Genomic DNA, 26,279 nt, shown 5'->3' with positions numbered 1-26,279 from the left:
TTAAAAAATATATAGTTTATAAAGCTTGGCTAGATAGGAAAGGAAGTCATAAGAATGAGTGACCCCCAAAATAAACATATTTGAACTGGGGAGCCCCACCCTGACAAGCACTTGGAATTGTAGGTATTACATTTAATGTGACTCGGTTCCGCAGATAAATATTGTGAAAATAGCAGATCTACATGCTCACAACGCCTCGCAACGCGAGGCGAGCATGTAGATCGGCTATTTTCACAATGTTCGCCTCTTGCTTACTTAATATTTGACAGTTTGGCCAGTCCTGGCCAAACTGTCTATTCGAATACTTTGAGGTCGAATAATTACAGTAGAATACTAAAAATCACTATTCGTGAATGCCCTAGTTTGCAGCAATCATGGAACTAAAGTTGAATCTATATTCTTTTGTCGGCTTGCGATTTATTTAAAGGTTCTCTAAGCCACAGTATCATATTATGTTTTGTGTTTGTGTTTATGGTAGTAGAGTTGTATTGTAACAAATTACACTCACCAGCGAGTGTAAGCCTCCAGCTAGACAATGCTCACAGTTTATTACGTGCATTGTCCACTTAGTTGATTCCACTAGCTCTACAGTAACAGCTGCAGGATGGGTGTAGTAAATAAATTAGACCCCCTCTGGTCCCAGGTGTGACAGAAACAGCAGGGCCTTTATCAGTCAAAGCAACATCTAAGCAGACCTCCAGCTAATCTGAGACACACACACACACACACACACGCACGCACGCACGCACACGCACGCACGCACGCACGCGCACACGCACACACAGAGCAGATGGGAGGCTCACACTTCACCAAATATTTGCAAATTAACACGTGTGTGCCGGTATTCGTGCAGTGCACATGCTTGAGCACATGTGTGAGTGCCTGAGTGAGCGCACCGTAATTGTGTGCATATTTACACGTACAGTAGGTGAGTGTTTGCAAAGCCGTGCATTAGTGCACTTGTTAATGCGATTGGTTCTCGATTTCTCCTCAGGGTGACAGGGGCTTTGATGGGCTGCCAGGTCTCTCGGGAAACAAGGGCCACAGAGTGAGTTATGCCTGAGTTATACATGCTGTAGTTCACACGTGTGTGTCACGCTCCGAAAATAGCCGATGTACAAGTCTGTAGATCGTCTATTTTCAGATAAATAGAGCTTTAGCATCAAGCACGATCTACACTTTGATAATGCATGTACCGTAACATTTTCTGATGATGGCTACGAATATTGCAAATACCTTTCCAGATCACAGGCAGATCTGAATTTACTGTATACGCTGTGCTTAATTGTTTAACTTGATTTATTTCTTAATCTATAAATGATCTATCTATCGATGCTTACAGTATGTTTGATGTAACTCTCACGTCATTCACGTCCTTGCAGGGAGAAAGAGGGAGGAACGGTCCACTTGGTCTTGACGGACAACCAGGAGAGAAGGTGAGAACATAGCATCTTCTCTCTCTCTCTTTCTATATGTGCTGTACAGTTGTACTTGTATATCAATGTATTACCGGTATATCCACAATCTAAAGACCAGTAGTCCACCCAAGTCAATTGCTATATTCTACAGCAGGGGTCTTCAACAGGGGGTCCGGGACACCTAGGGGGTCCTCCAAATCTTTGAGTGATAGAACGTTCTTTTTTTCCTCCTTTTTTATATTATATAATAAATCCATATCCATATCCATATAACCATATTTCGTGAACTTTAGCCAAAAATAGCAGATCTACAAGCTCACAATGCCTCGCGCTAAAAGGCCTTGTGAGCTTGTAGATCCGCTATTTTTGGCAAAGAGCTTGGGTGTAAAGGGGAAAAAGAGCAGACTAAGTACAGAGTGAAAGGTCAAGTTTATTAAGTGGTTAAATATCTGAAAACACAAATTGACATGAATCCAAAATACACTGATGATTGTGCCGTCAAACAATGAAACTATATGGAATCTATGAACAGAATGTGGGGGTCCCTGCTTCATCTCTCTCTCAACTAAGGGGTCCTTGGCCTGAAAACGCCGAAGACCCCTGTTCTACAGTTTTTTGGATGAGCTAACCGCCACAGATCATAGAGTGGTGTTGCAACGTTGAGATTAAATAGTAATTGGCTGCATTTTTAATGCCTCCCCCTCTGCTGGCCCGAGTTCACTCGACGCGAAGTTACGCAAAACTTATGAAATACCACCGTGGCATACATTCAGAAAGACATGAAAGCTCTCCTATGGATGCTCACCGAAGACAGATTCTAATCTTCACAGACATGATGTGTGCCGTGGAAAAACAGCAGACGTGCTCTTGGCTTCGAGAAAAGTTGAGTCAGTTGAGCTGTCACACACATTTCATCTCCCATCGTCTTGCTTCCATGTTTCATTCATGAAGAGATATAAATGTACCCGTGCCTGAGGTAGACGCAGAGAGGAGCATATTTACTGTAAAAAAAACCCGGTTTATGCTTCGGCGTACAATGAAGTCGCGCGCCGCACCGGAAATTGCAGATCTCAGAGCATACAATTCGGTGCATCCGTCACGCGTTGTGGGCTTGTAGATCTGCTATTTCCGGCGTGTGACTTTGTTGTACGACGAAGTACAGTGTAGAAGTACAGAAACACACACACACACACACACACGCGCGCATATGTCTGTTTAACCTGTTGTCTTCTTTTTATCACAGGGACCTGATGGACCTGTGGGGCCCAGGGGGCAGCCGGGTGAACCTGTGAGTTATAGAACACACACACACACACACACACACACACACACACACACACACACACACACACACACAAACGCGCACTGTGCACATCACTTTAGAAAGGAAAGACCCGCCGAGGGACCCCGTAATCATCGTTCATCCTGGCATGAATAACATATCAACATGTACTGTTCAGGGCTCCTTGAGCAATATAAAATATTTATACGTCTCATACACAAAGAATGCTATTATTGCATTTGCATTATGCTACAAAACAGGTTCTTATCGCACCTTGAGGCTCTCAGAATGCACCGTGGCAGAATCATGTATTCGTGCAGTGTTGTGTCTAGCCGCGGTCGGTCGGTGTGCACAGAGGCTGATTGGCTATGACTCACACTCTCTCTCTCAGCCAGCAGGTGAGGATGAGACCCAGCGAGGGTCCGTCCCTCTAAATGGATCACCCGTCGCAGGGAGAAATAGAGTGCTATATGAGACATGTTAGGAGGGCTGTGTTAAAACCCATTCAGGCCTAGAATTATTGAATGCTTTAACCGGTGAAAAATAGCAGATATACAAGCTCACAGCGCGGCACCGAGTGCCGCGCTGCGAGCTTGTAGATCTGCTATTTTTTTTTTAAATCGTGAAAATGTGTGCAAATCTTTGAATATATGTATTTTCTAAGCGAACGTTTGTAACTCAAATTTTGCTTCTGGGGGGTCCCTGGAACTAAATATTTTGAGATGGGGGTCCGTGGCCAAATAAATATCATTTTGGGGGTCCTTCACATGAAAAGGTTTGAGAACCACTGATATAGTAGTCTCTCAAGAACAGAGTAACTGAGCTCCAGTTAAGTGAAAAGGACCTTTTCTTTGACAATGGCTGGCCAGATTGCTGACATATAAACATGGGTTTTTCAAAAAATCTTAGAAGGATTCAAAAGACACTCATAGAATCGGGTCAAAATTCTAATTTTCGCGATTTTTCAAAAATAGCAGACCTACAAGCTCGCAGCGCGGCACTCGGTGCCGCGCTGTGAGCTTGTAGATCTGCTATTTTTCAATAGTTAAAGCATGAAATAATGATACACTATAATGTGTACCCGTTCTGAATGGCTTAAGCCGCAAAGACACAGGCAAGGACAGGCGTTAACCACTTTAACCCCATTCTGTTCATATTCTCGGCACGTCACAGTAGGTTTACGTTTGGCGAAAACAGACGATCTTACAAGCTCTTGCGGGTGGCGTATCTTTGGCAAACGACACAAAATTAGGTATTGGCAGTTTTGATGGGGGGGCAAAGGTGACGTGGAGATGGAGGAAGATGAATGGGAGATAGAATGAGATAAGAGTGAGTATAGAGGAGAGAGGGGAGAGGAGAGAGATGAAAAAACGCTGGCCTGAATGATTATATTTCCATATCAATCACTTCCCAGGAGATCACAGATGTGGCGTCGGGAACAGGTGGCTTGGCCAGCCTACAAAGAGAGAGAGGCTGACAAAAACAGAACGCACTAACACGCTCTTACAAACACAGCCTAGCAGTCTCCCTAGCCATGCATACAGATATATATATACCGTAGTCTCTCTCTCTGTCGCTCACTCTCTCTCATTCTCTTTTATTCGGTCTCTCAATCAGGGGCGTCACAAGGGGGGGGAAGTGGGACTGAGTTACTAGGGCCCAAGGTGGAGGGGCCATAATTATTTTGCTATTGAAAAATCTGTGGCCACATACATATAATTTTGGGGGTCCTTCACGTGAAAAAGTTAGAGCACCACTGACATAGAAACATAGGTTTTTCAAAAAACCTTAGAAGAATTTGAAATATTCAAAGACACAAATGTTCACGATTTATCTACAAGCTCGCAGCGCGAGTTTGGTGCCACGCTGTGAGCTTGTATATCTGCTATTTTTCAATAGTCAAAGCACAAAATAATGCGTTCTGAGTCTAAATGGGTTAAACCCCCTCCCCCTATGAAGAACATTCATGGGGGGCCCCGCAGTGAACCCTTGTACCCAGGTCCCAGAATTTGGTGCGACACCCCTGCTCTCAATACATCAGCACTCCTGACCGACTGATTATTTTGTCCTTTAGTATTCTGCACTCACACACAAGCACATCCTGCATGCAGGTGGTTGGCTGGTTGTTGATGCCTTTTTGTGAATGTGTTTTGTGTCTCCAGGGCGCTCGGGGTCTTCTAGGACCAAGGGGGCCCGCCGGCCCGCCCGGGCAACGGGTAAGTCGGCGTTCGTCGCCATTAATGAATCGCATTCGATTCAGTCTGGTGAACTCAGCCAGTTTGCTCTCTGTGGGATTATCGCCATCATAACAATGAAAACTGCCAGACGGTTTCCTTTGTTTGTAATCTTCTGTGAATGTATTCATCAGACGTGTTGAAATTCTGATACTATCTTGTATCTTGTTTGTGTGTGTGTGTGTGTGTGTGTGCGTGCGACGCTGTGCGTGCGTGTGTGCGCGTGTGCTGTGTATGTGTGTGTGCTTCCTTATCAGGGTATTCCGGGAGTTGATGGAATCCAAGGGTCAAAGGGCAACCTGGTCAGTCCTATTAACCTTTTTATGTTCTTCATTACCAAAACTATCTTTAAGATAAACCCAGTTATATGTATAGCTGTGCATGACTTAATTTAGTTGCACCTGCAAAGGCAATTATGGGATTTAATTCAATTGAAGGTTAAATTGTCTGCACAGCAAAAGGCACACTGATAAAGCGAAATCGTAAATAATGTTTAATTTATACTACATCGTACGAAAATGACTGATCCACAGTTAGCTTGTAGGTTGGCTTGTTTGGCATACAACCAACCACTTAAGCCCTATATACTTAACGACAAATAGCCAATCTACAAGCTCACACGTGTCACATTATGACACATAGAAGAGCTTTTAGAGCTTGTGGATCTGCTATTTGCGCCGTTTAATTTGGGGCGGAAAGGTAAAAAAAAAACATTTTAAATGTAAAAATCATGCAAGCCTGGCATTGGCTAGCATTTTCCAGAGTGGCTCGGTTTTAGCAGTTTCATGAAGCTGTTTACCTGTCATGGGATGAGGACTTTATGCTCAGGATGTTTCTGTTTCTCTCCACAGGGACAAGCTGGAGACCCAGGCCCCGCGGGTCAACAAGGAAACCCAGGGATACAGGTAGGTACCTCACTGTGGCCCGACACCAAACATACCACAGTCGACCATTCCAACTAGCCTGTCGTCATTGTCGGGCAGAAACCTCGTATCTCCAAGCTTCAAATTTGTATGTTTATTTTTCGTAAAGTAAAGCCCTGCATCGTCACACAAGACTGTCGCACAAGGCTAGTGAAAATAGCAGATCTACAAGCACACAACGCCTCGCAGCGCGAGGCGTTGTCTGCTTGTCGATCGGCTATTTTCACTATTTTAAATCATTTTCAAAATGAAAGATACAAAACGAACGGCTTTGGGCATACAAGGTTTCCACCCGACAACGACGTTATAATATGTATTGAGTCTTGACATGAACAAAGATGCACACAATCCTTAGTGTTAATTTGTACAAAATGTACAAATGTAACTACAAATTGACCTGTAAGGGTCCATTTGGTTACATGAGTAAATTGGATGAATTAACACTGAGGATTGTGCTGTGTACATACAGTACTCAGACATACTGTACCGCCAGATTCGCTTCCAGTTTGCGACGCTAAACCTTGACGTGGTGCTTTTTTCTCTCTGGTCCATTAGGGCTCGGCTGGCCCCCAGGGTCCCATCGGACTGCCCGGAGAGAAGGTAAGGCCGCACATCTCTGTTCTGATTTCTGAATTAAAAGCTGCGACCTCGTCACCCCTGTCAGAGCATGGCAGTGTGACCTGCATCTAACTTATGTGGCTGCACAGACTAAGTGGAGGACATGGGGGGGCGGTGTGGGTGGGCTAGACGGGGAAATCGATAGCTAACAGAAACATACACCAAGGAGAACACACAGGCTTTAGGGATTCATTCAGTCAGTCCACACGCACGCACGCACACACGCACGCACGCACGCACGCACGCACGCACACACGCACGCACACACACGCACGCACGCACGCACACACACACACACACACACACACACCAGTGCTCATTAGGGATGGTACGATATGAACAATTCATATCACGATTATTGTGACCAAAGAAATCGCGATTTACGATATTATCACGATAATCAAAATATCCCCAACATCCATTATCCTGGGGCGGAACATTTAGACATTTGATAGATAGTGGAAAAAAAGACTGTATCAAATACGTATATTATAAGTACCTTTTACCAATTCTAGAGGGTTTAAGTGGTACCGGATATGCAGCTCGGCAAATAAAAGGTGAATTGATCCCAGTGCATGACGGGAGGACGATATCACGATAAATTAAATCTCCACGATACGATTTATCGCGAGTGTTTTTTATCACGATAAACGATAATATCGCGTATCGTCCCATCCCTAGTACTCATATGCTTGGACCTACAGTACAGTACAGTACAGTACAGTACAGTACAGTACAGTACAGTACAGTACAGTAGCCCCTGAGCACTGGTGCTGGCAGAGCAGTCACGTGGTGGTGCTCTCCAAGGTGCTGATCCTGCTGCAGGGAGTATTCTGAAATGGAAAAAACATATTAATGAACGTTCACACTTATTAGTAACGTTGATAGGCTAATGTGCTTTTAATAGCCTGCGTTGCCGTCATTATGAAAGCTCAACTATGTGGGGCTAGGCAGATTTCATATTTTATTATGTTTTATTTTACTGACAAAAATGGCTGTTTTGATATTAAATCTCTTTTACTGCTTCGGACATTCCCGTTCGCCCCAATGTTGACGGCGGCGCGTTGCCAATACTTGCCATTCTTTTACCTTGTCTGATGACTGTAAGCTGATGAGAGGTCGCACGGGTGTGTACAGTAAAAAACATCTCCCGTAATGCTGCTTTCAAATCTCCACCACACGTAAACATCAATGATGTCCAATTCACTTCCTGGCTGTTCTCTGTGGACCTGATCTAGATTATGCAATTCTATGCTCTGAACGACGGAAAGAGGGGAGGGCCATTTCACATCCATTCCTTGCATAAGGCTTCCCCCTGCCGCCAGCTTGGCTAAAGTACACATATAATAGGTCCAATGAAAGAAATCGTTTGGAAATAATCAATAGATCTTTTTCTATAACATCGCAAAGGTAAGCTGCTTTTTGCTGGCACCATCCCCAATAAATAAATAATAAATCTGGCAGTAAAACTGTTAAGATTGACCTGAGCTAGCTATTTGCCACAGGCTCGATGAAGGAGGTGATGTTCCAGTGTTTATAGTGATGTGAGACTGTGATGCAGCAGGGGATGTCCCAGTGTAGTGTTTATAGTGATGTGAGACTGTGATGCAGGGGATGTTCCAGTGCAGTGTTTATAGTGATGTGAGACTGTGGTCTCTCAGGGAGGGGATGAGGTGTCCTCTTCATGTGTGTCTTTGTCTGTTGTGCACAGGGTCCCCAGGGAAAAGGAGGCCTGCAAGGACTGCCTGGTAACGATGGTCCCAATGTGAGTACGCTGCACACACGCCGCACGCGCACGCACACGCACGCACGCACGCACGCACACACACACACGCACACGCACGCACACACAAATCAAAGATTCAGTCAACAGCATTGGGTGAAAAAAGCTCGGCCTCCACAATTTTATTACTTACCACAATGCATTTCTGTGTTTCAGGGTCACCCTGGAAGAGAGGGACCCGCAGGAGAAAAGGGCAGCCAGGTGGGTGACACACAATAGACTGCGTTGGACCAGTGTATGTTTACACACTATATGGAACATATTGTCAGGCGGAAACCTTGTATCTTCATATTTCTCTTTTCTCTTTCTCTTTTCTGATTTATGCATATTATGCATAAATGAATATTCATTTGGTGTTGCCTCATTCATACAGGTTGATGCTTTTTCGTGGTGAAAGCTTGCATTGCTTTACCACCACGGAATATTAACGTTCTCTGTGTATGTGTTATGTTAGTGCTACTAACAGCACTTGATGATTGAGTAAGGAAGAACCTTTGATTGTATCACAGTGTTGTGCAAAAATATCTACAGATTTTTCTGTAGAAGTCTATCTAAGAGTGTTATAAATATTTAACCAATAAAAAGCACTAACAAGAGCTTGTGACTACGTTGGATACATCTTTCTTCAATATTTTGAAAACCAACGGTTTTGGGCATACAAGGTTTCCACCCAAACGCTATTGTACACACAGCTACCTTATCACGTACTCTGTTCTCACATTCACTTGAAATGAAAAAGTAATATCATCTCTTGTTTAGCCGTCACTGTTCTGAGATCCCATTTGTGTGTAGAGACCATTGTGGGCGTCCATTCACTCACATTAAGCTGCAATCGTGCTCACTCCCGTCATTATCTTCATCTCGGGTCTTCATCTCGACGTCATTGCGGTCGTTAGACCAGAGTGTCAGCCACTCAGCCCATTAGAGTCACCCGCACACGCACACACACATGCTTCATATCGTCGTTGTCGGGTGAAAACATTGTATGTCCAAAACCGTTCGTTTTGCATTTATCATTTTAAAAAATGATCTAAACTAGTGAAAACAGCCGATCTACAAGCACACAACGCCTCGCGCTGCGAGGCGTTGTGTGCTTGTAGATCTGCTGTTTTCACTACTTTTGTGCGACGGCCTCGTATGATGAAGCAGTGCTTTACTTTGCGAAAGATCATAGAAATGTGAAACTTGGAGATACGAGGTTTCCGCCCGACAACGACGATATGTTCCAGAATGCTCATGAGAAGGGATGAGGACACAGTATCAAAGCACTCACGTCTGCTAGGAACATTTTGTACTTTCCTTTTCGATACTTAGAGATACTCTCCTTGTTGTTCTGTTCTCAACATGCAGGGTATACCAGGGGCACAGGGACCCATCGGCTATCCGGGGACACGTGGCGTCAAGGTGAGTCATAAAGGCGTCGCGATGTGTCCAGCGTGTCCACTCAGTTCCCTGATTTCCTCAGACGCGTCAGCCTCTGTGTCTCTCTGTAATGGACAAGCTGCCGTCTGGGTCTTTGACTGACAGCTGACAGGTGGAACCAGAGAGCCTTGGCTCTCCAGAGGACTTGTAATAACAGAGTGGCAGTGGTGGAAAAACTACTAACGTTTGTTACTTAAGTAAAAGTATCAATACTGCAATGTAGAAATACTCCGTTTAGGTTGCCCTCACATCAAAATACCTGTGAGAGTGGAATCCGCGTTCCGCCAATGCATTTCAATGAGAGTGAAGCGGTTTCATGCCAGCAGAGGATTTCTGCAAAAAACGCTCCCTTATCATTGAAATGCATTGGCGGAACGCGGATTCCACTCTCATAGGTATTTTGTATTACTGATGAGAGTGGAATCCGCGTTCCGCCAATGCATTTCAATGAGAGTGAAGCGGTTTCATGCCAGCAGAGGATTCCTGCAAAAAACACTCCCTTCTCATTGAAATGCATTGGAGGAACGCGGATTCCTCTCTCATAGGTACTTTGGTGTGAGGGGCGAGGGCACCCTTACAAGGAAAAGTCAGGAATTCTTCATTTAGTTGAGTAAAAAGTACAAAAGTATTGGTGTCAAAATGTACTTAAAATGCCCAACGAACGTAGAAAGTACTCTTATGCAGAATGTCCTTAGCCTCGAACCAGCTTCTAAAGGAAATCTATACGCTTTCAAAAGTATATGTGATTTCCGGGAGAGGCTGGTTCACGAGGCTAGAATGTTGTACATTTGACGTTTTCAAATGTATAAAATCTTTTGAAAATAGCAGATCTACAAGCTCACAATGCGTCGCATCGCGACGCATTGTGAGCTTGTAGATCGGCTATTTTCAAATGGCCAAAATGTATGTAGGGCTGAAGTGGCTACCGGTATATGTATGTTTTGTAATAATATCTAAATCTACAAAGTAACTAGTAACTAAAGTTTTCAAATGAATGTAGTGGAGTAAAACTACAATGTTTGGATGCGAGATGTAGTGTGGTGGAAGTAATGGTACTGGAAATTGGAAACACTCAAGCAGAGTACAAATACCTCAAAATTGCACTTACTGTAAGTGCAGTACTTAAGTAAACTAGACCTTACCCGTTCGAATATATAGAAGTATGAGGATGTATTTGCTCCACATAAGTTTTCTATACCCGTTGGAAGATGAGACACATCACCCGTTGAGAGAGAGAGAGAGAGAGAGAGAGAGAGAGAGAGAGAGAGAGAGAGAGAGAGAGAGAGAGAGAGAGAGGCCAAATTATGCGTGGGGCTACAGATCCCATGGCCTGGAGGAACGGGCCGTAACCCTGACAACAGGCTGTAGAGCTCAGAGTGAAGAAACGCTAAAAAATCGCTAGAATTTGGGAAAAATGAAATTCGGGCTCCGTCATCGTGTGTATAATGCTAATGACCAATGCCATGTTAAATTTGAGATCAGTCGCTGAAGCGAGTGAATAGATAATGCATTTTGTGAGTGACTGACCTCATCTCTAAAATTATATGTAGGATGTACTTAGTTCCTTTCCATTTCCACTGCAGAGTGGGGGAACATTTGATGGACGGGGGGATGTATCAGTATCAAGCGAGAGAGGAGCAGCAGTTGTGCGCGTACCACGTGTGAATCCAAGTTTTGTCAGTGTGTAATGGTTTTGTGAGTGTCACCGTGGCACTCACTGCTCTGTGATTGTCACGGCTGATATTCAACAAGCTGTCAGTTTGGACTGGCATGTCTCTCAGCTCCTCCCAGAGAGTAGAGGCAGTCTGTCTGACCTTGATGGCAATCATTAGTGTGAAATGAATGTGGGGTCAATAACTGATCGATGGCCGTGCAAAGTCAGGTCAAGAGTAAATCAATAGACGTTTAACCGCTTAAGTCCTATTCTATACTATATCGTACGACGGTGTCATGTGAGAATAGTGATCTACAAGCTCATAACGTGTCGCAATTAATGTTAAAGGGCTATAGATAAGGGACAACTTCAGAGATTTACATACTAATCCATATCTAGACAACAATATAATTGCATTTTCAAAAGAATTATTATGGAAATTAATTAAAATAAGAAAAGCAGCAGAATCGTGACATCATGCATAGAGGATGTTGCTAGTTGTACATACTTTATTGACTGTATATGCCTATAAATGCTCAATGTAAATGCTTCACATTGAAAGCTATATTTGCAATGCCCTGGATGCCTTTCTACTGATAACTGTGAAATTAATTATGTATATTAATGATTTAAGTAGACCTTTTTTTATAGAGAACTTGGATGAGTTTACCAGGGTGAACTTCTTCCACTTTCAATTTCCAAAATCATTCCCAGTATTGTATCTTCAGACATTGAACGAATTGTCAACCAATGACGACATCGAGAGCCTGCGTGTTTGGTATAATTTGTTTAATTTGTTTTATTTTCTAACTAAATGTATCTTCTTTTCTCCTTTTCACAGGGAGCGGATGGAGTGAGGGGTCTGAAGGGGGGCAAAGGAGAGAAGGTTAGACAAATGGATTTTCGAGTTAGCCTAGAAGAAGAATATTGATTCATTGTGTCGTTGCAGGCAGTATGTTGTGACTCTTTCTTCCTTGGTGTAATTGTGACACAGTAAACACCACTAGAGTCGGGACACTTGCTTCAGACTGCAGCAGAGCGAGTCATTAATTACCGTCGTTACACACACACACACACACACACTCTGATAACTCCACCTTCATCTTCCTCACAGGGCGAAGATGGTTTCCCTGGGGCTAAAGGCGACCATGGTCTCAAGGGAGACAGGGTAAGCACTCACTCATTTCTAGAGATGTACCGATCATTTTTTTTCCCTCCCGATACCGATTCCGATACCAGTTGATACCGATCTGATACCAGTGTGTAATTTAAAAACAATCTAGGACAGTGGTTCTCAAAGTGGGGTCCAGGGCCCCTCAGGGTTCCTTGAGGGGGTTCCAAATGGACCTGTCCCTTAGAGAGTTAAACCTATATGAGTTATGGGAGTCCTTGAAATTAAGAGAACCACTGATCTAGGAATAAATAAAAAATGCCACTAATAATTGTTGAAGAGCATGTAAATAATACATTAAGAGTATAAAACAGTCGTGCAACATCAACTGAAGCATTCAAAATATCATCATAACTGACATGGTATTGGATTGGCATAGACTGCCATACTCGCCGATATCGATAGCAGCATTTTAGGCAGTATCGGCAGCTTTTCTGATACTGATATCGGTATCGGAAGAACTCTTTTCATCATGCTTCCTTTTATTTGTTGACAAAGGATCACATTCTTATAATGTTGTTTTCCCTTGTCTTCAGGGTGACAACGGAGGTGCAGGGCAGCGTGGAGAGGACGGACCAGAGGGGTTCAAAGGAAACGCGGGACCCCTTGGAGAGTCTGGTGGTGCTGGGATAGCAGGAGAGAAGGTACTTAAAGCTGTACTGTGGAAGCTGCTCAACTAGTGGTCAGTAGCGGTATTGCTTTTTTCGTCCGTTTTTCGCGCGGACCCCCGTTCCGGTGGCCACCGCGACCACCTCCGCCTCGCCGTCTCCCATCATTTTTAGACCATAATTGAGGGAGTAGCAGGCAAGATTCCTTCACCAATGTAAACACAGTTGCTGAGGGAAGCTACTTCCTGAAGAGACAGCAAGACTCGCTGTGATTGGCCGGTGGTGTATGATCTGCGCTGTGATTGGCCAGTAGTGTATCATGTGGGAGATGACATCACTTTGCCGGGAAATACAGCCCCTGTCAAGGCTATGTAGAAAACATATAAAGAAAAGGCTTTTGGGGCTGAAATTAACGGAGTGGGTGTTCTAAAACCTTAGCTATTTAATAGTTAGGACAATTTTAAGATTTGTTTTATTAAAAAAGTTACAGTGCATTACCAATGTGAACCCTAGCTTCCCTATTCTGGCGTGAACTAGCAGGTCTACAAGCTGACAATGTTTCACAATGCAGAGTGTTGTGAGCTTGTACATTTTTGGCCAAGAGATTTGGTGTAGTATATGGGAAAGAGGAGCGGACCAAGTATTGGGTCAGGAAACTTGGAAACAATGGTTCCCTGGGTTATTGAGAGAAAGTTGGTACAGAATGGAAAGCAATGTTTTGTTACTAAAGCCCTCTTATCTTTACAACATGAAACTGTATAAAATCTGGTGAATTTCACTAAGTTAAGATGCATTAGCCAACAAACTAGTTTTGGTGTGCCAAATTTTTAAATGAGACTACCTTTGATAAATATTTGACAAAAATATTATTATTACTTTATTTCTTTCTTTCTTTCTTTCTTTTCTTTTTCTTTTTTACAATATTTCTTTCCCATGTTCCTACTCATGCATTTAAGAATGTCTTGTATGAAGTTCCTGTGTTGATAATCAGCAGTACAGTATGATGAAAATATATACGTATACAACGTGCACTGCATGGTCTTTGATGTTGACTGATTCATTGACAGTTTTATTACGCCCCAACGGTGAAACCACCACATATTAACAGATAAGACGTGGGGGAGGGGGTTAACATTGCACTGATTTAAAAACATAATGAACTGCAGGGACATGCAGAGAATGTTAAAGAGGCAGGGGCTGACATTTCTAAAAGGGCCTTTTGGTGAAAATATCGAAAATATTATATTATTATTTTCGATGTTTGATTTCTACACAGAAAGAGCAAAAATAGTGCGTTTGCATTTCTTTCACCATCTTTAAAAACTGCATTTATTGTCTGGAAAGGGCACTTTTTACAGATGAATAAAAGGACAGGGGCTCAAGCCCCCTTTGATGTCTATGTGTGCACGTGCCTGATGAACCGTTCTTCTTTCTTCCTCTAATTCTCTGCAGGGTAAACTTGGCGTGCCAGGGTTGCCAGGATACCCAGGAAGACAGGGGCCCAAGGTGATTTACACTGATAAGCTATTATGATGTGCTAATGTGTCCCCCGCTTCCTCTATCCGCCTTTTAAAACATCTAGGCCTGAAAAATACGTAAAAATGTCCTCTAAATCTTAACAGTTTTCTGAAAAACCCATGTTTCTATGTCAGTGGTTCTCAAGCCTTTTCATGTCAAGGACCCCCGGCCTAGAATTATATGCATTTGACCACAGACCCCCCCATCTGGAAATATTTTGTTCCAGGGACCAAGAGAAAGAAGGATTTGCATTTCAAATGTCTGCTTTAAAAACATATACATTCAAAGATTTGCACACATTTTCAAGATTTTCCAAAAATAGCAGATCTACAAGCTCGCAGCGCGGCACTCGGTGCCGCGCTGTGAGCTTGTATATCTGCTGTTTTTTAATAGTTCAAGCATAAAATAATGGTTAAAGTGATGACACAGATATATGTGTACCCCATCTAAATGGGTTAAACGGAAGGATGCGCGTCTTTGGCATTGCTGCTTCCTGTCTGATTAAATATAAAGGATGATAAATGGCTGATTAAAAAACAGGGTATTTTTATTAATAGTTCATTAGCGACATCAATTCATTAGGTGTTGATGAATGGTGTATTTAAGGGCTGTATCGGACTCGCGGATTAGATTCACTTTAATTCGATACGGTGGTTAATTACACGCTAAGAGACATCGAGGTCTGATGTGTGATGAATTGGGAAGGCAGTCTCTAATTAACCTCCGTGTGTTGGTCCCCAGGGATCAGGTGGGTTCCCCGGCGCCGCCGGAGTTTCGGGAGAGAAAGGACGAAGGGTGAGTGAGTCCCACGCGAAACATTTGTCATCCGCGTTTCCACAATACTGTGACTACCGTTCAGATTGTTCAGTACACACTGCAGAGCGGAGCGGCAGCTGCACAGTGTATTATTGTACAGCAAGCGAGTGAATGATGAATGACTCTTACTTTTTTTGCACGTTGCAGGGTCCAGCTGGCCAGGCGGGATCTGGGGGCCAGAGAGGGTCAAATGTGAGTATAGTTATACAGTAGATGGTATTTAAGGTAGCTCTCTACCTCACCAACATCGTCGGTGGTAAGTGTTGGAAAGCGCCTGTTTCCGGAAATCTGCTGTATGGTAGATAAATATTAATATCCAGTCAGGGTGAAGTCAACCATTTATTGAAGATTCCAGCAACAGAGAAACAGCATTCACAGCATGTGAGCTCTGGCCCGCCAGCCAGAGCTTTGCCCTGTGGGGCAGAAGTATTTTCAAATAACTGAAGATTAAATAGGGCTTAATTAGTTCATGTATGTTTTATAATAATCTATATGTAGAAAGTAAGTTGTCAAATAGATGCAAAAAAAGGTTAGAAACAAGGCACTCTTGGGGAAAGTTAAAAAGCCTTTATTTCAGGGCTAATGCATAGCAAGAATATTTAAAACCTACGCGTTGCGGCACATTATGCCTTCTTCAGGGTGACTAGGTGATTTGTTCTTTTTCTAAGTTTTCAAATAATTATAGTGGAGAACAAAGTACAAAGTAAAATGGAAATTCTCAAGTAAAAGTACCTCAAAATTGTACTTTCCAAAACAGAGTGTTATGTCATCACCTGACATGCCCCACATCTCCATCTTTGTACAGCGTGTGCCACTTTCTGCCAACCAGACTGTTGTTTTCTTTCTCGACAGGGGGCTCGAGGGGGGAGAGGAGCGAGGGGACCCACCGGAAAACCCGGAGAGAAGGTGAGACGAGGCTCCGTAGACACACACATGCACACGCACACACGCGTGCACATGCACACACACAGGGGTGTCGCACCAAATTCTGGGCCCTGGGGACAAGGATTCACTGCGGGCCCCCCATGAATGTTCTCCACCCATTTAGACAGGGAATGCATTATTATGCATTATTTTGTGCTTTAACTATTGAAAAATAGCAGATATACAAGCTCACTGCAAGCTTGTGGATCTGCTATTTTTGAAAAATTGTGAACATTTAAAAAATATATATATGTTTCTATGTCAATGGTGCTCAAACCTTTTCATGTGAAGGACCTACAAAATGATATGTATTTGGCCACGGACCCCCATCTAAAAATATTTAGTTCCAGGGACCCCCCAGAAGCAACATTTGAGTTACAAATGTTTGCTTAAAAAATACACACATTCAAAGATTTGCACACATTTTCACAACTTTTCAAAAATAGCAGATCTACAAGCTCGCAGTGCGGCACTCGGTGCCGTGCTGTGAGCTTGTATATCTGCTATTTTTCAATAGCCAAAGTATAAAATAACGAAGGCCCCTCCACCTTGGGCCCTAGTTTCTCAGTCCCACTTTTCCCCCCCCTTGTGACGCCCCTGCACACACATTCACACACTGGCATACTCAAACCCCCCCCCCCACACACACACCTGGATGTCTCATAAAGTATGGATGAATGTACGGGCCGGATTGCGACTGGTTACCGTTCACTTCTAGATGACAGGCCATCTGCTTGCAGCGAGCAGCCACGCCGTGTGCCAGGGAACGGGTACAGTTTACACTCTCCACTTCAAAGCAGCATCCTGGGAAGGATAAAGATTTGTCAGAGTGGAGAAAAGCCTAAAATATGGATGGGTTGCCCCCCAGTCTTGTGCAATAACTCTTGCTTTTTATTTCTCCTCAATCCCTCCGCTGCCTGGTCCGCCTGTCAGGGCACTTCTGGACATGATGGCCCCCCGGGGACCCCGGGAGATCAGGTAAGGTTCTGCACAACACAGTGACAGCAGCAGAGCTCTGATCTCTGACGCTTTGGCTCAAAAGCTCACTTGAAATGTCAGAGACAATCTCATAGCATAGTAGAGAGAGAGAGTATGGATGAATACATAGCTCTGATCATCTGTGTTGTTATTTCCAGGGGCCTCACGGGCCACAGGGCAGGAATGGCGATGCAGGAGTTAAAGGACCAAATGTAAGTGTGAAAAATATATGTTCTGTAATCTAAGGTTAGGTGTAGTTCATTTTAACTACATTAACCCTAGTGCCACTAGTCTGGGGCAAACATTTGGTGAAAATTGCTCGCGACGAGTTGCATTGTGATGACAAAAGGAGGGGACGAAGGATAGATTGCTAGGGGACAAACAAAGTATACAGGGTTTTAGTGCTGATTCTCTGATTATTACTATTTTCCACAATACTGTTACTGCTGCCTGCCACAGTGTCTGAAGAAACCAGAACAAAACTAGACTGCACTCTTGTCGAGGTGCCAACTTATGCCATGCCACCTCGGCACCCGCGCCTTGCTTCACTGGCTGGCGCAAGTAATAAATGTACACTTACACTGCACAAGTGGTTAATGTGAAGCATATTGAGTTTGCACTTGAATGAAATGTGCAATACAAATAACATGTACTTGTAATTCAAGGATACACAAACCACATTTGAAAACCCATCTTTTGCTGTTGTTCATTAAAGAGATTACATTTCTTTTTTTCCCCAGGGACCAGCAGGGAAAGACGGATTACCAGGTCATCCAGGCCAGCGAGGGGAACCAGTGAGTCACATTTGAACCAAAATCAAACCACACACCCTTACAGTTCTGTCTGTCCATCACAGGAATAATAACGCAGTACCCCAAGCTGCCTCACACCAGGCTACAGTCAACATGACCTGTATAACACCCTGGCATGCAAGTCAAAAGCTGTGCCTTCACTATTGAATTATTGAAGTTTCAGGCGGAGTACCAAGCTGAGAGGCCTTCTAGTAAATTCAATAAAAAAACTCTGCCTTGCCTGCAGTCCACAGATAACAGCCTCTCAGTGTCTGGCTGGCTTTGCCTCAGCGCTTAATAGTGGGTCACAGACTCAATTGTCTCGTCTCATATCCTCAGGGCTTTCAAGGCAAGACCGGACCACCTGGGCCCACAGGAGTCGTCGGACCACAGGTGAGACTACTAATGGAAAACTTACTGATGATCGACTCTTGTTCTTCACAGTTGTGCGGCTCGCAAACTTTTCCATCTCAAGACCAAAAAGACACTTTTTGGTGTCTCCCTGGGACCAAAACTTACAAAAATACATAAGCAGGTTTACAAGCTCACTGCTATTTTCACTATTTATTTGGCAAATCACAAATCTCCGCCCCTGATTTCTCACATTCCCCTCTTCTAGCGCCAGTAGGAGTGTCTCTAAAGTCATGTCATCAACATGGATCTGTCCCATGTTCCCATATTCCTTCCTGATTGGCTACGTTTGCCTTCTTAAGTTTATAAAGGGTAAGATGTTCTGATCAGGCCTTGTTCTTGCGGTGGCTTTCAGGGTAACTCTGGTGAGACGGGCCCAACAGGAGACAGAGGACACCCCGGCTCACCAGGACCCCCTGGCGAGCACGGCTTACCTGGAGCTGCAGGAAAGGAGGGAGTCAAGGTGAGCGCTGTTCACCTGACCGTCAGCATCCTAATCACCATTATTAGGGCATCGTTATCATCGCTGCGTTAAATAAGGCCCAAGGACTCATCTAGAGACATCGCTGGAATATCCTAGCTTAACTCCCGGGGTCTCATCTTTGCAGCTAATTTGCTAATAAATAACAGAGGAAACCTCGCTGCGCAGAGTGTATTATGCCTCATAAAAGATGAATGTTCCTTCTCGGTGTGACTGCCGGTCGGCGTGATTTATGACCGCATGAGGTTCTGCCGTCTGCCAGCCGACCGCTCTTAGATCTAATCCTGTGTGCGTGTGCGTGTGTGTGTGTGTGTGTGTGTGTGTGTGTGTGTGTGTGTGTGTGTGCGCGTGTGCACGTGTGGTTTCCAGGGAGACCCAGGACCTGTAGGACTTCCTGGGAAGAGTGGCCCAGCAGGTCTCCGCGGATTCAGAGGCAGCCGAGGCAGCCCGGGTGCCACGGTAAACACCAAGCCCCCCTCATCCCCTTCACCTCCGTCCAGACTGCATCCTCCCCGGAAACGTTTAGCCTCGCACAATTTCCAAGAGATAATTAACCGCTTAAGCCTGATTTACACTAGGGGTGTAACGATATAGTAACCGAATCGAAAAAACGATTTTAATTTGCAGTGATCTACTATGTCGATATGCGAAAGCATATATCGTACCGTTTGGCTTTGTATATCTAGTCGGTATCGAATCGTTTTGCAGTGCAAATAATTGATTGTATGGAAACTGAGTATTTGTGCCTTGTATTTAGCAATTTTAATAAGGAAAATGAAAAAGAGGGGTTTAATTACTTTTCCATTCCATATAGCTACTCTTGGTCTATCGATAAATGTGTGTAATCTCTGTGTTCATGTCAAGTTGCGGGTTTGTCCATATGTGTTGAAATATAATGTAAATGTATTTGCTAGAGAATCACAGTGTTTACTTATTTATAGCCATAATAGATTTTTCCCTTAAAAACATGCTATTGACACGTTTCACACAGATTTAATTTCTTTGCTAAATAGTTACTATTTTGATTTTAAATCATTGAATCGTCTCGTATCGTCATGAATGAAACAATATCATCCATGTGATGCATATCGTATCGTTGCTAAAATGTATCATTACACCCCTATGATTTACCCTTCGTTTGTACCACGTTGTGTCTGTGTGATGAAAACAGGTGACCGCGTCACCACAAGCTATTCAGTTATTTTGTGGATCAGCGATTGATTTTTTTTATTCGTGTTTGTGTGTCTCTTCAGGGTCCCGCAGGTCTAAAGGGGGGAGAGGGCCCAACTGGCAACGCAGGAGCAATCGTAAGATTTGTTATTACCTTTTTCCCCCTCAGCCCTCAGTCCCCCACTCCCACCCTCCCATTCCACTATGAAGTCATATATGATACTGTCGGGCAGAAACCTTGTATCTCCAAGTTTCAAATTTGTAATTCTTTTCACCAAGTAAAGCCCTGCTTCATCATACAAGGCTGTCGTACAAAAGTAGTGAAAACAGCAGATCTACAAGCACACAACGCCTCGCACCGCGAGGCGTTGTGTGCTTGTAGATCAGCTATTTTCACTAGTTTAGTTCATTTTTTAAACGATAAATACAAAACGAACGGTCTTGGACATACAAGGTTTTCCGCCCGACAACGACGATATGAGGACTGTCTCCATGGAGATCAGTAATCACGACCACTAAAAAGATCACGTGACAACCTTCACTTTCATCTCTCTCTCTCTCTCTCTCTCCCTACTGTTCCCAGGGTGCCGGTGGTGAGAGGGGGCCGAACGGAGCAGCCGGCGGTATCGGTCAGCCCGGGCGGCCCGGTGGCGTGGGCAACGCAGGGCCGATGGGGGAGAAAGGCGAGCCAGTAAGATTTTTTTAGAACGTCATTAAAAATCCTCTCTGCTGCTCATGCAAACGCTGTCCTCGATTAAAATCACGGAACACCGCCGGCCCGAAAACACTGTCAGCGTGCTCTCGCTTCTCTGTGCATCATTATTAGAGGGAGAGGAGTGTGTGTGTGTGTGTGTGTGTGCGTGTGTGTGTGTGTGTGTGTGTGTGCGTGTGTGTGTGTGTGTGTGTGTGTGTGTGTGTGTGTGTGTGTGTGTGTGTGTGTGTGTGCGTGTGTGCGTGTGTGCGCGTGTGCGCGTGTGTGCGCGTGTGTGTGTGTGTGCGTGTGTTGTTCTTCTTCCTAGAATTATACACATCATCGCTGTCGGATGGAAACCTCATAATGTCCAAAACTGGTGCTTTTCAGGATTGAAAAGTGACAGATCTTACAAGCTCAAAACTCGTGGCTTTGCGCAGTGTTTTCGAGCTTGCAGATTGTCTACTTTTGCATGCTTTTGAATGACACCGTAGTACAATCAAGTAGGGCGCTAATTTACGGGGGGGAAAAACAACCCACAAAGTGATAGGCAGTGGTGTAAAGTAACTAAGTAGATTTACTTAAGTACTGCACTTAAAGGGCCAGTTCACCTCTGGGACAACCAAATCTTATTTTATTGTTGTTTGGGACACGATCAACACAAATCCTTTTGTGTTCAATCTGTGTTTTTAGATATTTTAGTATTTCAGCATGAATGATGATGCATTTTGCATCATATGATGCTTCATGATGACTCATATGATGCAAAATGCATCATCATTCATGCTGAAATACTAAAATATCTCAAAACACAGATTGAACACAAAAAATAACTCAGGATTGTGTTGATCGTGTCCCAAACAACAAGAAAATAAGATCGGGTTGTCCCAGAGGTGAACTTGCCCTTTAAGTATACTTTTGAGGTATCTGTACTTTACTTGAATATTTCCAATTTCCAATTCTTCTACTTCTACTCCGCCACATCTCGGATCCAGATATTGTACTTTTACTCCACTACATTTATTTGAAACCTTTAGTTACTAGTTACTTTGTAGATGTAAATTATAATATTATAAAACATACATAAACCACTTTAGCCCTATGCTACCTAGGCTGTTTGAAAATAGCCGATCTACAAGCTCACAGCGCGTTGCATCGTGATGCGTTGTGAGCTTGTAGATCTGCTATTTTCAAACATTTTGTAATTTAACTTTTTTATACCTATACTTTTGTACTTTTACTCAAGTGAATTTTGTATTCCAGACTTTTACTTGTAAGGGTGCCCTCACACCAAAATACCTATGAGAGTGGAATCCGCGTTCCGCCAATGCATTTCAATGAGAAGGGAGCGTTTTTTGCAGAAATCCTCTGCTGGCATGAAACCGCTTCACTCTCATTGAAATGCATTGGCGGATTCCACTTCAGGTATTTTGGTGTGTGGGCACCCTAACGAAGGATTTCAACACTGCAGTATCGATACTTTTACTTGAGTAAGCAATGCGAGTACTTTTTCCACCACCGGTGAGGTTTATGCCTGACAGAGACGACATAATCAACGTGTGGCGTATTGATTGCACAGGAATAATGAGCGCTATGGCAGGTGTTAGATGCATTACTGTTCTTTCCTGTGTGTCTCCCCAGGGAGAGAAGGGCCCCATAGGGCCTGCTGGTCATGATGGGGAGCAGGGCCCCTCGGGGCTGCCAGGAGCCGCCGGGCCTTCTGGGCCTCCAGGAGAGGACGGAGACAAGGTACGGTGTTCGCAGAAAGACAGCATAGCCTAGACAATGGCTCTATAGCATTGGTTCTCAAAGTAGATTACAGGGACTCTGTGAGTTCCTTTATGGGAGTCTACATTGAGCCATACAAGTCTGTAACTCTAACAGCATACAAATGGAACCAAATGAACCCTAACGGGTCCATTTGGTTCCATTTGTACACTGTCAGAGTTAAGGGGAGACCTTGAAACCTGAAGGTTTGAGAGACACTGCTCTAAAGCAGTGTCTCTCAAACCTTTACATTTCAAGGTCTCCCCTTAACTCTGACAATGTACAAATGGAACCAAATGGACCCGTTATAGACTTGTATGGGTCAATTTAGACCGCATAAAGGAACCCACAAAGTCCCTGGAATCCACTTTGAGAACCACTGGTCTAAAGCTCTAAAACTAAAACTTTCTCATGTCAAGGACCCCCAAATGTATATGTATTTGGCCAGCGGACCGCCCCATCTGAAACAGTTTTGTGCCAGGGACCCCCAGAAGAGAAGATTTATGTTAAAAGATTGTCCAAAATTATTACGATTTTTGAATATTTTCAAAAATAGCAGATATACGAGCTCGCAGTGTGGCGCGAAGTGTCACGGTGCGAGCATGTAGTTCAGCTACTTTTGAATAGCCAAGATTTAAATGGATAAATGATTGTGATAAAAAAAATATATAAATAAATGGTGACAAAAGTTAACTTCTTTTGCTGGGTACCCCTGGAACCCCCTCCAAGGACCCCTGGCTAGACTTCATTTTGAGAACCAATGATCTAGTGACTAGAGGTAAAGTATGTGAAGCTACATTATGTGCCGATTAAGCTCTTAATTATACCTGTGTGTGTGTGTGTGTGTGCGTGTGTGTGTGTGTGTGTGTGTGTGTGTGTGCGTGTGCGTGTGCGTGTGCGTCCGTCCGCAGGGGGAGACGGGAGGACCAGGGCAGAAGGGCGGCAAGGGGGACAAAGGAGAAGGGGTGAGTTTGAACCTAATACCGTTAATCCTAAATCACATCATTACTTTCCTCCACCAGGAGGCAGAGGACAAATTGGCTCCTAATTGGTTCAGGGTAATTCAGAGTAATAACTGTTTGCCTGCTCCCGTCGTCCAGCTGGGAATATTGAGCTGTTGAGGCTTTATTCTGCCGAAATGATTTAATGTTCATTGAGCTGTCTCTCGTCTCGTCCAGGGCCCCCCGGGACCCGTTGGAACTCAAGGACCCGTCGGCCAGCCAGGACCAGCGGTAGGTGAACTGTCTCCATGCATCTCGGGTTTGATTTGATTTTGATTTGTTTAGCTGAAATGTTTTAAACAAGACAAAAACACTACACAAAATATAAGAGGGAGAAGTGCAAGGAAACAAGAAACCCAAAGGGCTTACACAAGGCCTCTACATGTTTATAACTCAATATTACACATTAGCAGAACATGATTTGCAAACAACGATTAGCCAACAGATTTGGCAGGTGTGATTATATATAATTGCATTTGACATGATTGCATCAGAAATTTTAAAATTGGCAACATAGTTGCCGAAATACATGATTATACCTGATTACCAATGGCATGATTACTGTTAACAATTAGCCAACATAGTTGGCATAGTTATCACCGTCGCAAAATTGCTTGCTCACGGTGGGGTCTCTGCTCGGGTCTCTGCTCTATATGTAAAGTGTCTTGAGATATAACTTGTTGTGATTTGACACTTAAATCAAACTAGTCCTTACCCGTTCAAAGATATGAGCTCCGAAATGATGTGCAGTGTGTGGGTTATGGGGTGTGCACTGTGCACACAGTATATGAGGGATGGAAAGTAACTTTCTGGTGCTTGCATGATAATGTGTAGGAGCATCAATGTAAGAAATACCCGTTTCGTTTAAAGGCTACAGAGATACTGTGTACCGATCTACATGACAACATCTGAAAGAGGGCCAGCCACTGAGGAGAAACGCTGTTTCAGACAGACAGACACTCACTCACTCAGACAGACATTCGCAAAATTATAGTATAGATGTAATTGAATTGAATTGAATAGTTAAAATGGTTATACAGGGTGTCAAAGCCATACTGCAAAACTAGCAAGCAGGGAATGCGTTCTCAAGTTAACCACTTGAGCATGTTGTCAGAGTGTTTTTGGCGAGGGGATTTGGCGTAGACGGGGACAAATAAGCGGTCCAAGTACAGAGCCAGACTCATGGTCCAGATGACTAAATCTAGACTTGAGGGGTTTAAGTGGTTCAGAATGAGAGGCTGTCCATTGGGTTTGGTGTTTGGTTTTGCTGTGTGCACGGCGCTGACGTGTGCGCGTACGTTTCAGGGTGTGGACGGGGAGGCGGGACCCCGCGGGCAGCAGGGGATGTACGGGCCCAAAGGAGACGAAGGAGCCCGCGGCCACAAGGGGGCCACCGGGCCTGTCGGACTACAGGTAGGAATTTCCAAAAATGTCATATCTTCACAACTCTTAGAACTCTGGTATAATTGGACGTACTTTATACATCCGTGGTTGAAGTGGGCCCGGAATGGGCCGGTACCAAGGCAGCACCTGCTCTTTTTGTTGCATTCTGCTAATTAACTAGCTCCACACGGTAACATCCTCACCTGCACCCCTTACGGGTATATTTGGGTCCATTTTACACTCATCCTATATTAAAATTGCCCTAGTCCATACACAGTACAATCCTCAGTGTTAATTTATCCATTTTGTTACTCAGAGATTGTACAAATGTATCTATTTGGTTACAATTGTACCTTCTCTCAAAGTTAACTGAACACAGAGGATTGCACTGCAGCGATTCCAGCGAATGATCACACCATGTAGCCTACAGTCATAAGAGTGACGTAGACTCGCTGTAACATTTAAAATTAGACGTAATTTGTGCATCTCTGTGTCCAAAACTGTTACTGGATTCAAATTCACAAGTTGCAAAAGTAGCATATCTACGGTACAAGCTCAAAACGCGTCGTGAGTTTCGAGTTTGAGTTTTTTTTTTTGGTTTTTGTGTGGCACTATAGTATGATCTAGTAGGGCATTGGTTCTCAATCTTTTCAGGCCACGACCCCACAAATAATCACATTTTAACTGGGGACCCCCCCAACCTGAAGAGCACTAAGAGTCGTGGCATTATTATTGTGAAAACAACAGATCTACATGCTCACAACGCCTCGCGTTGTGAGCATGTAGATCAGCTATTTTCACAATTTCTGCCTCTAATATTTGTCAATTTGGCCAATGTTTAATCAGCCATTTTAGAGGTATTAAAAAGTCCTTAAATTGTCACTTTAGTGTGTGCAGATGCCCTCCCTATACACTTAAACTTTATGTTTTTTTTGTTTTTTTTTTACTGTTGAGTGAGAAAACAATGTTGCACATTAAGTTAATCATCTGGGGACCCCCCAAAATAACTTGGGGTCCCGACCCATAGGTTGAGAACTAGTGTAGTAGTAGTAGTAGTTACGAAAAAACACAAAAGGTTATGGCTGTGGCGATACAAGGTTTCTGCCCAGCAGAGAGGACATAATCAATGTGCATTTGCACATCTCTATTGCATGTGGTGAGGTCACCAAGGACAGTGTTAAGCCACTCAAATCATTTGGTGCAGAGGTTGAGTTGAATTCAATTTATTTCACATC

General features: G+C 43.8%; 1 protein-coding gene across 1 annotated transcript in view; it reads left to right on the top strand.

Moving 5' to 3' along the window:
• The window catches only part of col5a3a (collagen, type V, alpha 3a), a gene marked incomplete at its 5' end in the record, with an annotated part of 77,776 nt that overhangs the window by 29,449 nt on the left and 22,048 nt on the right, over positions 1–26,279 (top strand). Inside the window, 29 exons of the mRNA XM_080723321.1 lie at positions 995–1,048; positions 1,383–1,436; positions 2,662–2,706; positions 4,863–4,916; positions 5,192–5,236; positions 5,786–5,839; positions 6,413–6,457; positions 8,187–8,240; positions 8,415–8,459; positions 9,609–9,662; positions 12,176–12,220; positions 12,449–12,502; positions 13,042–13,149; positions 14,566–14,619; positions 15,373–15,426; positions 15,595–15,639; positions 16,300–16,353; positions 17,305–17,349; positions 17,508–17,561; positions 18,090–18,143; positions 18,480–18,533; positions 18,907–19,014; positions 19,402–19,491; positions 20,286–20,339; positions 20,786–20,893; positions 22,535–22,642; positions 23,572–23,625; positions 23,839–23,892; positions 24,967–25,074. Coding sequence (XP_080579447.1) covers positions 995–1,048; positions 1,383–1,436; positions 2,662–2,706; positions 4,863–4,916; positions 5,192–5,236; positions 5,786–5,839; positions 6,413–6,457; positions 8,187–8,240; positions 8,415–8,459; positions 9,609–9,662; positions 12,176–12,220; positions 12,449–12,502; positions 13,042–13,149; positions 14,566–14,619; positions 15,373–15,426; positions 15,595–15,639; positions 16,300–16,353; positions 17,305–17,349; positions 17,508–17,561; positions 18,090–18,143; positions 18,480–18,533; positions 18,907–19,014; positions 19,402–19,491; positions 20,286–20,339; positions 20,786–20,893; positions 22,535–22,642; positions 23,572–23,625; positions 23,839–23,892; positions 24,967–25,074 — 1,809 coding nt within the window. The remainder of the gene's footprint in view (positions 1–994; positions 1,049–1,382; positions 1,437–2,661; positions 2,707–4,862; positions 4,917–5,191; positions 5,237–5,785; positions 5,840–6,412; positions 6,458–8,186; positions 8,241–8,414; positions 8,460–9,608; positions 9,663–12,175; positions 12,221–12,448; positions 12,503–13,041; positions 13,150–14,565; positions 14,620–15,372; positions 15,427–15,594; positions 15,640–16,299; positions 16,354–17,304; positions 17,350–17,507; positions 17,562–18,089; positions 18,144–18,479; positions 18,534–18,906; positions 19,015–19,401; positions 19,492–20,285; positions 20,340–20,785; positions 20,894–22,534; positions 22,643–23,571; positions 23,626–23,838; positions 23,893–24,966; positions 25,075–26,279) is intronic.

The sequence above is a fragment of the Nannobrachium achirus genome, assembly GCF_963921795.1.
Source record: "Nannobrachium achirus genome assembly, chromosome: 4".
In the NCBI taxonomy this organism is placed as follows: Eukaryota; Metazoa; Chordata; class Actinopteri; order Myctophiformes; family Myctophidae; genus Nannobrachium; species Nannobrachium achirus.
This window is presented reverse-complemented; position numbering and strand designations above follow the sequence as displayed.